The sequence below is a fragment of the Peromyscus eremicus genome, chromosome 20 (genome assembly GCF_949786415.1).
Source record: "Peromyscus eremicus chromosome 20, PerEre_H2_v1, whole genome shotgun sequence".
Lineage (NCBI taxonomy): Eukaryota > Metazoa > Chordata > Mammalia > Rodentia > Cricetidae > Peromyscus > Peromyscus eremicus.
The window spans coordinates 63,074,312-63,086,968 of NC_081436.1; the positions used below are offsets into that span (position 1 = coordinate 63,074,312).

Here is a 12,657-nt window from a genome sequence, read left to right on the forward strand (position 1 = left end):
GTCCTTGTGGTCATCCACTCCCTCTGCTTCTTACATTCTTTCTGTCCCCTTTTCTGCAATGATTCCCGAGCCTTTGTAAGGAGGGGGTGTGGTATAGATGTTCCATTTGGGGCTATACATTCTAGAGTTTCTTCTTCTCTGCACCTTGGAAAGTTTTGGATTTTTGTGTTAATCACCATCTACTGCAAATAGAAGCATCTGATGAGGGCTGATGCACTAACCCATGGATAGAATGATGTCATTCAGAATCAGTTTAATGCTTTGTCACTAAGGCATCCATGGGCACACATCTCCAAATTTTTACATTCATGCTCCTAAAGAGTTACAGAATACAATGACAAGATTGTATTTTATTTTATTTTATTTATTTTATTTTTTTATTTTTTGGTTTTTTAGAGACAGGGTTTCTCTGTGTAGCTTTGCGAAGATTGTATTTTAAAAGGAGTGAATAATAGCAGTGGTGGTGCAGCCTTTGATCCCAGCACTCGGGAGGCAGAGGCAGGTGGCTCTCTGTGAGCTTGAGACCAGCCTGGTCTACAAAGTGAGTTCTAGGACACCCAGGACTGTCACACAGAGAAACCCTATCTTTAAAAAAAAAAAAAAAAAAAAAAAAAAGTGACTAATAGCTGGGGAATAGTGGCGCTCGCCTTTAATCCCAGTACTTGGGAGGCAGAGACAGGAGGATCTCTGTGAACTGAGGCCAGCCTGGTCTACAGAGAGAGTTCCAGGACAGCCAGGGCCACACACAGAGAAACCCTGCCTCAAAAAACAAACAAAACACAAAAATAAAAACAAAACAAAAAGTACTTTTTGCTGGGTGGTGGTGGCACACACCTTTAATCCCAGCACTCAAGAGGTAGAAGTAAGTGGATCTCTGTGAGTTCAAGGCTAGCCTGGTCTACAGAGTAAGTTTCAGGACAGCTATTCCAGGCTACGGAGAAACAAACAAACAAACAACAACAAAAAGAGTGAATAAGTAGTTATATTCATGACTAGAAAATGTGAGTAGTGACTTTTGCTAATTCAAGACTCAAGCATTGACTTGGAAAACATTCCTCTTTTACCCTAACAGAGCTGGCCTGGAGCCTAATGGGAAGGCTCATTTTTCTTCAAGGACACTCTTAGCCATAAGATGTTGGGCTTGATTTGATGTGGCAAGTCCTACCTTCTTGGAAGTAATGTACACCTCTGGAGCTAATGTAAAACCCCAGCACGGGAGTTACAGCGGTTACTCTTATCTCCATAAATATCACAATTAATCACTTAATGTGCAGTGTCCTCATAGAGCATTGGTCTGGGATACCGTTTTGCTTTTTAAATGTTACTTTTTCATGCTCTCACATAAAAGAGATTGTATCATTTAAAAGTTACTCAAGATTTATTCTCAGATCTGCAGCTTTGTTTAAGAGCCTTTCCAGAGGCAAAATGGTATTTCCTTTCTCTAAAAGACAGAGAAGGGCTGGGGGGTGGGGGGAGAGTTCCCTTGAAGAACTGAATACTTGGAATACTTGCATAAAACTTCGGAGTGCGGCTCACCAACCAGGGCAGTTTAAAAGAAAACATGAATTTCTTGTTTAAAAAGACCTAATGGAGTCTTTATTAATGTAATCAATTGGTTAGGGAAACATAAAGAATAAAGTCTCTTTTAAGTGTACCCTGTGAGTGTTTAAAGGACTTCTCATTGGTGGAAAAGACGCTGAAGCTCACGCTGAGCTCACTGCTCTCCGTCTGCAAACGATAAGGTGGAGAGGATGCAGTGTGCATTGAGGATGGAGAAGTTAATTCATTATTGGGGCAAGTTAGAGTTAATTCGGTACATTTGTAGAAAATTGTAATCGGAGACGTACTTTTTTTTACAGATGACAATTTTTGGAGTTCTGTTTAAGTTTTGGCCACAGTTTTGTGAGTTTAGGAAGAATTTAACAGATGAAAAAATTATGAGTGTTTTAGAGAGAAGACAAGAATACAAGCAGAAAAAGAGAATGTCAGAGTCCGAGGAAGACAGGATCGGAAAGGTAAGACCGGATCACTCTAGATGGAATCACACTTCTAAAAAATAAGGTGATATGTGTGGTTTATAGAAGAATGTGGGATAGGGAAATATGCAGAGGAGTTATGGAACACAGGGTTTAGTGACTTAAAGCCTTCATTCACAGCTCTCAGACTGTTCTTGAGTTTCCCAAAATTAATGACAGATATGTTCTCTTCTTCATGAAGGGTCTCTTGATTCCTCTAGACAACACCAACAGCTTCCATCCACTGGAGTGATGTTCCTCGTGTGTGTGTGTGTGTGTGTGTGTGTGTGTGAGAGAGAGAGAGAGAGAGAGAGAGAGAGAGAGAGAGAGAGAGAGAGAGAGAGAGGTGTATGTGTGTGATGTGTGTGTATGCATGTGTGGGGGTGCCTATGTATGCACATGTAGATGCCAGAGCAGGAACTCATGTCCTTTTCTATCACACTCTGCTCTATTACTAGAGGCAGGGTCCCACAGTGAAATAGCCTGGCCCGGTGATCCTCTGGTCTCCATGCCCACAGCTCTGGGGTAACAGGGGGCCTGACTACACCCAGCTTTTATGCCACAGTGTGCATGTGGAGGTCAGAGGACAACCGTCAGAGTCAGTTCTCTCCTTCCACTATTGAGTCCCAAAGGTCAAATTCAAGAATGTGATCAGGCTTGGCAGCCAGGGCCTACACCCTCTGAAGTCTGCTTCTTCCATCTCTACATGAGCTCAGGGAGATCCAACTCAAGCTACCAGGCTTGTGTGGCAGATCAAGCCATCCCTCGGTCAATTCGGTCATCTTAAGCAAAGCAGTTCAGTTCTCCAAGTTCTCATCTTGTCAGTAAATGGAGACAGTCACAACACTTGTATCCCAGAGGACAGGGTTGAAAGGATATATGCAGCCCACTAAAAAGACCAACTGTCTTCACAGTCATTGAGATCTTTCTATCAAAATGGCATCAACTACATCACCCATTTTCATTCTTGAGAGGAGTTAAATGGAGTTAGACCACCTGAAGAATGTGACTGAAGAAGACTTAGGAAAAGTTTTAATTGAACATCCAGTTTAATACCAAGATCATAAAAACAGTGTTGCATCAATGTAACTAAATACAAATTTCAAGCTTTGGGGGCTGACAAGATGGTTCAGCCAGTAAAGTGCTGTGAGTTTGGTCCCTAGCACCATGTGAATAAGCTGGGCATGGTGGCATGTGCTTGTAATCCAGCGCTGGGAGACAGAGACAGGAGGATCCCTAGGGCTCACTGGCCAGCAGCCTAGCCTACCTTAGGAATGAAAGACCCTGTCCTCTTGTGTAGCTTGACCTGCTTAAGGCCCCTGGCAGTGGGATCAGGACCTGTCCCTGGTGCATGTGCAGGCTTTTTGGAGCCCACTGCCTATGGTGGGACACCTTACACAGCCTTGGTGCGGGGGGAGGGCCTTGGACCTGCCTCAACTGAATGTACCAGGCTCTGCTGACTCCCCATGGGAGGCCTTGCCTTGGAGGAGGTGGGATTGGGGGTGGGTTGAGGAGGAAGGCCGGGGCTAAGAGGAGGGAGGAGAGGGGGATCTATGGTTGGTATGTAAAATGAATAGAAAATTTCTTAATAAAAGAAAAGAAAAAAGAAAGAAAGACCCTGTCTCATAAACACCGTGCTGAGAAGCAACACCCAAGGCTGTTCTCTGGGCTCCGTATTCAGATGTATCTGTACACTTACGAACACACATACACACTTGTTTGACAACACATTTTTTTAACATGTTCATTCTTTCTAGTTCAGCTAACATGTTTCTAGGAAATTACTACGCATGAGACAATCATAAAAATGAACACAGATGTATGTATACTGACTGATTTCTAATATACAAAGTTGGAAATGACCTTAGTTTCCACTTGAAAGAATGAAGGTAGGCATCAGGCATACTCTATTTGTCCACACAACGTAACGGCACAGTTACTCATGTCACCATTCAGCAAATACCTGAGTGCATGAGACCATCAGCCACCACAGTGGACATTGTGTGTTCATTTTACCACACAACAGAGATACTGTTCTGCAAACACTTGGTGCTAAGCAATCCAAGGCCTGCCTTTCAGTTCTGCATTTCTTCGTATTGGGACATAGCCCAATACACCTACATGAAAAAGGAGCACATACACCTTGATTCCATTTGTAGGCAGATTATAATTCTATGCCCATGCATTTTCCCTAGTGGAAAATCTGGCTCTATGTTCATGAGAACTGTAGTCCTTCTTTGATGCTTGGATTTTTATGTTCTGCCTCATTATTTGTCTCATTTATTTTCAATGTTTTTGTAATAATATGCCAACATTAAAGATCAAAGTGACTGGCTTGAGGCTTCAAGTGTAGTATCACCATGAACTAATTTCTTATGTGATACTGTACCTTCTTAAGGTCTCGTGACTTGTTTGGGAATAACTTCCTTTTTCCTTACAGGCCGTCAAGCAGTACGCAAGCACCACAGGCTCTCTAACCAAAGCTCCTTTAGCCAGCGAATCCTTACTGGGCCTGCAAGCTTATGGTCGGCAGGTAAGACGCCAGGGCCACTTCCTCTCCAGAGCAGTGGGTGCACAGTGACTTGGTCACTCAGCAGCAGGAGGTTGTCGGTGAAATGGGCCCGTGTATGGTACAGATATAAAAGTGGGCTAAAATGGTAATCCTCAGAGAGACTGGAAGAAAATGTCCTCCAGCCTGTAGAGAACATGTACATTACCCGATCACGGACAGTATAATAAAGGAAAATCGTGTTTTATGGGTTTGGAAGTGCTTCCCCAGAGCATGCGGGAATTGAAATTCAGGGCCTTGTACATACTAGGCATGTGGTCCTTCGCTGAGTTCTTCCTTAGCTCACAAAGGTTGAACTTGAAGACAGTGAAGTGACAATCTTTTCCTGAAGAAAAAGGTATGAATCCGACAACCAACCATAGATTGATGTGCTGAGTTCAGAGATGGAGGAGAATGCGAAATACTTAGTCTGTTTCTTGATTCTTTGTAGTACATGCCCACCACCTAATACATTTGCATTCCTTTGTTTATAACTAGTGCCTTCATACCAATTCTCGGAAACATGAGTTTAATTTATATCCATTTTTAATGACTTATATTAAAAAGTTTGCATCTTAGGAGAATGCTAACTCATAAAACAATGTTTTCTGCACTTAAAAATGCCAAATAAGTTGTTACCCTACTGAGATAACTGATAGGCTATAAAACTCTCATGGAAGAAGAGAAATGGCTGATTTTGTAGAGACGTGTACTGACAGATCTATCTGAAGTGGATGATGGCCAGTTCATGCATCAGCAAATGATCGGCATGACCTGTTGGAAGTACACCATAAGCTTAAGTGAGGGATGTGGACATAGAGGCTTTGTCCTGAGCTCTGTCGGCATCCAAGTTTACTCTGCTGCCCGAAACGAGGCATAGAATCTCCTTTGAGCAAAAAGAGAAAGGGTGATGATGCTGATAATGATGATGTCGTTGATGACAATCGTGTCCCTTCTGTAGGAAACTGAATGGCTTCTGGATGTCAGAGGCACCTTAAAAATATTCATATTTACTACTGACTTTTGCTTTTTTATTTCTGCATGTTGTCACTCTAGAAAATTAGGGAATAATAATCAATTACTATTATTCAGTAGTCAGCCTAAATTCAAAACTATCACCCCCAAAATAATCTTAGCTGTTTTATAAGCACCTAAGTTCATAATCAGGATAAAGATAACTGAGTCACTCTTACTGTATCCATAAGCTCTTGTGACTTTGTTCAGTGGTCAACTGTATCATCATCCTCACATTCTTCCTCACTCAGAGAATTTACAGATTCAGGTCAAGGCTACAGACAGAAGTAGCTTTGTTATGGAATAAATATTCTTATGAAAGTAGAATAAAGTAGGTTGATAATGATCTGTGGTACACAGTTAAAAAGATGAAAATGCATAAATGGGGAAAATTTGTATTATCATTTGAGATATACAACTGTGTATTGGTGGCGAACGCCTTTAATCCTAGCACTCAGGAGGCAGAGCCAGGAGGATCTCTGTGAGTTCGAGGCCAGCCTGGTCTACAGAGCGAGATCAGGAAAGGCGCCAAAGCTACAAAGAGAAACCCTGTCTCAAAAAAAACAAAACAACAACAAAAAAGATATACGACAGAAATATCTCAAATATATCCCTCTTTGTTTCAATTTATTTTGTTTTTTTAAACAGTATCACTGTATAGTCCAGGCTAGCCTGGGCTTTAATATGTACCCCAGGCTAGCCTCAAAACTAAGCTTATCTTCCTGCCTCAGACCCATTCACACTGGAATTACAGGCATGAGCCACCATACCTAAGATGTACTTTCCTTGGTACGTGTTATATGTCAATAAAAAGTTTAAATAAAGGAATAGTAAAGATTTATTTTACATCTAGTTTGTTTCCTGAGGGAAATCTGGCAAAATTTTTAATAATTAAGTTTGAAATTACTTTTTTCAGCCAACCTGGTGCTATTCAAAGTATATAGAAGCCTTGGAACAGGAGCGAATTCTTCTGAAAATTCAAGAGGAAATGGAAAGAAAGATGTTTACAGGTAACTTTTGCCTCCTGTGCAGAGTCGCTCTGTGGACGCCTCACGCAGACTACTTCCTGGAGTTTGCAGCAGACGCTTCACTTTGTCCCTTTCTCTCACCTCTGTGCAGGTGCGTCACCTTTCACAAATGTGCTTAAGCTTCCCACTGGCTCTGCTGTCTTTGAAGGAGAACTTGTCTCTCCACAGCACTCAGAGTCGGTTCCCAGTGGTCATCCTCAGCTCTGGTCCTTTTTCTGCCTCTTTGCTAACCTTCCAGAACCAGAGGCACCCACTCTCCCCACCACCAACTTCTCACCCTCCAGTTAGGAGAATGCTCAGTCTCTCTGTGTCTCTAGAATTTCTCCTCTGCTAAGGAGGAGTAATAAGGACCCATACCTAATACTTCTCCTGTTTTCCAGGGTAGCAACATTCAAGCCCGTGTTCACATTCTGCTGCTGATAGGTGCCAGGTAAGCCAGAGTGTGAGACTCCCTTTGACTAAACACCTTCCCACACAGACAAATCTACACAGACCCAAACCACATGCCCAGACACACTGATCACACACTCATGCCTCACTACCAAACCAAAGGGTAGGAACAGCTAGTCTTCTGATTTATGTACAGTCTCCCAAGAGGAGATTTCTCCAGGGATAATTGCTTCTGTTTACTCTACACCATCAAGAACCTGGGAGGGGAAATGTGCATTACTAGCTCAGGCTTCCTAAGCTCCTCTAAGCTGGGAGTGTATAACACACTAAACGCCAAGCCTAGATCCCTCTCCATTCAGATACTGATGGACCTGTAAGATTTTACTGGATTCTAATGTTAGAGTTTAACAAGCCCTTTCCAGAGCATTCTAGAGGCAAAATGTGGTGTGCATGTGAACAGCTAGGCCATATACTAAAAGTAGCCCATGAAGGCACCTCTCTTACCCTCTGTCTTATCTGGTTTCACAGAATCCCATTTTCCAGCACTTGGGGGCTTGTGGGGAGGGGGTGACTAATGTTCTCAGGCTGCTGATCTTTTTTTCTTTCTAGTCAGCCTCCACACCACACCCTCAAAGTCCCCCACCTCTTAGGTTAACTTCATAATGCCCTGAACATTGAGGACACCACATTTATTTGTTTCTAGTGGAAAGCTCTTTTAAATTTTTATCATTATTGTTTGGATATCTTTTCTCATTCATTTTTTTTTCTTTTGCAGGATTTCCTTAAGCCAACTTTAACTAACATGAGAAGCTGAAAACCCAAGTTTTTGGATAGTCTGCATTACTTTAGAATACTATACTATCTAGGCTAGAAGAATTAAAATTGTTTGCCTATTATAGTCCTTAAGGAAAAAGCAATATTATGCCCCTTGAGCAATCTTTCAACAAATGTTCCTGGCAGGCTTACTCTGGTTAGCAGATCTATTATTCATTGGGTGACTAAGGGTGTGACTATTCCTAGTATAATTAACCCAAGAAATAGAAGAGCCTTCCACCTCATTCCTGGCTATGATGAGACTATGCTGAAGCAGTGGTTTTTACAGAGCAATGTGTACAAGGCCCACATGATGTGGGTTAGCATTTAAGACTCCATGGGGCACTCCATGCAAACCTTCCAGTTACTCATGGGAGATACTCTGAAATTGCCATCATTACCAGATGCCTAGGTGACTTCCACACAGACTCACACCACAGACTGTTCATTGAGGCACACTGTTAGGGCAGAAAGAAATAGTGCTCTGGTCCAGGGCTACAGCTGTGGCAAAAGAGAACCAGACACACCTTCCGATGTGCGTCCTGGGAAAGGAGGACGTGGAAGGAGTGACCTGAGAGGGGCGTTTGTGGCCCACATAACTCAGGACCTCCAAGAACTACAACCCAGGTTAGAAACTATGTTCTACAGTCCCACACAGTCCCAGAGGGTCTTTTCAAAGACAAAACTGTCATCCCAAATCTCTAGGTTGTTTGGAATTTTAAATGGGCAAAGTATCAGCTGGCATACTTCACGTTTCTCCTAAAGAAGGGACTAACAGATGGTTCTGGGTTTGGAGGTGAGGCTCCTGCTGTGCTGTGCAGCTGTCCTTGACCCTCCTGAGTCTTCAGGATTACCAGACAATGTGTGGACCACCTTGCCCTGCTCGATAAAATGTCCAGAAATCCTCTGGTGGCTGTGGAACTGGCCACTGTTTCACCAAGCTCTTGTGGTTCCTGTCCTGCCTCCTTTGCTTTCAGTTGAGATTTTGTTGGTTTGTTTGTTTTCTTGTGGTTCAATTTTCTGTCCTCTCAACATATTAGTTATAATTCTTTTGAAATTTCTGGTTTTCCCAGAGTCTTCAAGGTTCATTACAACTAATGAAAGCCCACTTTCAGATTAGATGTCCTGGGTAGTACAAACATTGTAGGATATGAAGAAAATTAAGATAAAAATAAAATACAATGTAGGGTTTTTTGTTTGTTTGGTTTTTTTTTTTTTTTTTGTAACTCTTAGCTCGCCACCCAGCTCCCAAACAAATCACACATGGAGGCTTATTCTTAATTATAAATGCCCGGCCTTAGTTTGACTTGTTTCTTGCTAGCTTTTCTTTACTTTAAATTATCCCATCTACCTTTTGCCTCTGGACTTTTTCCTTTTTTTATTTCTGCATATCTTACTTTCACTCTTACTGTGTGGCTGTGTGGCTGGCCTCTGGTGTCCTCTCCTTGTTCTCCTGTTCCTCCTCCTTTTTCCTCCCAGATTTCTCCTTCTATTTATTCTCTCTGCCTGCCTGCCCCGCCTATCCTTTCTCCTGCCTCACTATTGACTGTTCAGCTCTTTATTAGACCGTCAAGTGTTTTAGACAGGCAAAGTAACACAGCTTCATAGAGTTAAATAAATGCAACATAAAAGAATACAATACATCTTTGCATCATTAAACAAATGTTCCACAGCATAAACAAATGTAACATATCTTAAAATAATATTCTACAACATTTCCCCCTTTTTGTATAAATAAAAAGAAAGGTTTTAACATTATAGTAAAACTATATACAACAAAAAGTTATCAAGTAAGAATTAATTTACAATATTCAGTCCATTTGCATTTAGCAAATTCAGAGAAAATGCTACATTATCTATCTTATCTTAGTGAGTCCAAAGTTTTATACCTAACTTACTTTCTATCATAACTAAGGAAAACTATAACTCGAATTATTTAGTCTTTAACTCCATCAAAGACCCAGAAGGATGTACTATTACCTAACAACAGAGACATTTGAATGCCTGGACAGTCACCCAAAGTTCCTTTGCAATGTTGGGGCATCCATCTTCAGCCTATAGGCCCAGAATATCTGGCAAACTTTTCAGTGAAACAGGAATTTTGAAGACTGTCCTGCCTTGTTTTGACAAAGTTAAACACTCTTTTTTTCCTCTGTGTCCTCATGTCCAGTCTACACAGCCCATTGTCTGCAGTCAAAGGCAAGACCAGTTTCTTTGCCCAGTGGCTAACCTTGCCACAATGAAAGTAAACTCCATAAGGAGTTATCTAATACATACTACTTATTTTCACTTATTCCTTCCCTGATATTCTTCCTTTCTTTATACAGATAAAGTTTCTAACCTATACAGTTTTTCTTCTCTTGTTGTTTTGACATTTCTTGCAAGGCAGCTCTATTTGAGACTTAGAGAACCTTTATTTCTCCTTCCCTTTTAACAGATAACTTCACAGGATACAAAAGTATAGGTTATCAGATTTTTTCCTTCAGTGCCTAAAATATCTCATTTCCTTCTCTTCTTGCTTGTGTAATTTCTGAAGAAAAGTCAGATGTCACCTTTGCCTGTCTGTGGGGAAGTTGCTCTACCCTTCCCCTGGCTCCAAGGTCTTGGTCCTCCTGAGTTTGAATGGCCTGTGCCGGGGGCTGAGGAGCTGGCTCAGTGGTTAAGAGCTTTTACTCAGCTGCACATTTCTGCACATCTGTCCTGGGTGCTGGTCTCTAAGCCTCTTGCATCTGTAGCTTGGCATCTGTCATCAGTTTTGGAAAGACTTGCCATTATCACTGTCGAATGTTGCTTCCGTTCCTGTCTCTGCCTTCTGCTCTTCCCATCCCCCACAGCCACCTTCCTTCCAATCCTTTTCCCTCTCTGCATTTCAGTTTTGGAAGTTCCCACTAATGACCACTCTAGATAACCTCATCACATGTTCTTCATGTCTGAGATACTGGTTTTTATTTCTTGTGTTTCCATTTGATTTTTCCTTGGAATTTTCTGCTCTGTGCTTGCATTATGAATCTGATCTTGTTTATCATCCAGTTTTTGTTTGGTTTGATTATTTTTTTATAGACAGGCATTCTCTGTGTAGGTTTCTCCAGGCTGTCCTGGAACTAGCTCTGTAGAAGAGGTTGGCCTCAAACTGAGAGATCTGCCTGCCTCTGCTGGGATTAAAGGTGTGTGCTGCCACCACCACCTAGTTATCATCCAGTTTTTAAAGGGGAACTCTTCATTATTAAACACAGTCATTGTATGCTTCTCATCTTGACAATTCCGACATTCCTACCATCTTTGAGCCTGGTTCAGATGTTGCTATTGTAGTTTGGACTGTGCTGTCTGCTTTTAGAGTTGTTAATTTTTGTTGAAAGCAAGACATGTACATAGCAAAAGAAGATGAGCTAGATAGAGGTGTGGGCTTTGTGTGTATCTGGCTGGCAATAATTTTGAACTTACTGTGGTAGAGGAGTCTGAGATTTCCTCTGTGCTCTTACTTGTATCTTCTCTGAGTTTTTTTGTTTGCTTGTTTGTTTTGTTTTTCCTAAAGCCTCCTTGATAGTATGGAAGGCTTGAAGTTCTTGTTAAACCTTATTATGTGGAAAGAAGAAAACATATTTCGTCTTATGATTAGGTCTCAGTGTTTTAATGAGCCTGAATGGAGTGTTTCTCTTTTGCCAGGTTGTTGGAGCATTGGTTTAGTCTTCCTTCTGTCAGTTCTAGTATAGCTGTGCCTTTGGTGGTGGCCTGGTTATCAGAACCTGAGCGACCTCACGTCGGCTGCTTTACTCCTCCCCCTTCCAGCAGTAGGAAAAGTTTGCTCTGGTCTTCAAAGGAGAACATGATGGAATTCCAAGGGGGTAAAACTCAAGGAACTATAGAGGTGGCTGAAAGTTTTCCTGTGTCCCGCCTGGTCCACAGCTGCTCAGACCCAAGTAAACACACAGAGGCTTATATTAATTAAAACTGCTTGGCCATTAGCTCAGGCTTCCTACTGACTAGCTCTTACAATTAAACTCAGCCCATTTCTGTTAATCTATATCTTGCCACGTGTTCTGTGGCTTTACCTGTGTGCCATTACATGCTGTTTCCCAGATGGCGGGCTGGCATCTCCTGACTCAGCCTTTCTCTTCCCAGAATTCTCCTTGTCTGCTTATTCCACCTACACTTCCTGCCTGGCTACTGGCCAATCAGCATTTTATTAAACCAGTGTACAAAAGCATTATCCCACAGCAGCCCCCTTCCAGCAGTAGGAGAGGTTTGCTCTGGTCTTCAAAGGAGAACATGATAGAATTCCTAGGGGGTAAAACTCAAGAAAATGGAACGAGTTACAGCATTTACGTGCTCTTCAGAGGATACAGGCTAATTCCCAGCACTCACGTGGTATCTTACAACTCTCTGTAACTCCAGTCTCAGGGGATCCGACTCCTTCTTCTTGCCACTGTGGACATCAGGCACACACATGGTATACAAACACATATTCAAGCAAAGCACTTATACACATAAATAAATCAATAAAAATTAAAACAGAAGCCAAACAACAACAACAAAACCCTCAAGGAAGTATGGAGTCACCCCTAAGACTGAGCCACTGAGAGGTTTTAACTCTGTGGTCAGCCTCATCACCTGCTGCCCTGCACCTGGTGTGCTGTGCTTGTGTGTTCCTGCCTGCCTTCCTGTCTGCAGGCACCGCCTTCCTGCAGGCGGAGATCACCCTGTTACTACAGTTCTTTGATGCCCCCATGAATTGTTGCCTTTCTGTTCACTGAGCTGCTTTCTTGTTGCAGAGGTGATTGTGATGACTTCCAACACTTTACATGTCAGAGTGGGCTCTGATGTTTGACATCTGTGTTTTAAGTATTCTGTA

The 12,657-nt window shown here is 42.1% G+C and overlaps 1 protein-coding gene across 1 annotated transcript in view; it reads left to right on the forward strand.

Annotated features, from left to right (window-relative positions):
- Positions 1-7,912, forward strand: part of Rgs22 (regulator of G protein signaling 22) — a gene marked incomplete at its 5' end in the record, with an annotated part of 136,632 nt that extends 128,720 nt beyond the window's left edge. The window contains 5 exons of the mRNA XM_059247030.1: positions 1,860-2,015; positions 4,456-4,548; positions 6,494-6,587; positions 6,986-7,035; positions 7,771-7,912. Of these exons, the coding sequence (XP_059103013.1) occupies positions 1,860-2,015; positions 4,456-4,548; positions 6,494-6,587; positions 6,986-6,990 (348 nt within the window). The remainder of the gene's footprint in view (positions 1-1,859; positions 2,016-4,455; positions 4,549-6,493; positions 6,588-6,985; positions 7,036-7,770) is intronic.
- Between the last annotated feature and the right edge of the window lie 4,745 nt (positions 7,913-12,657).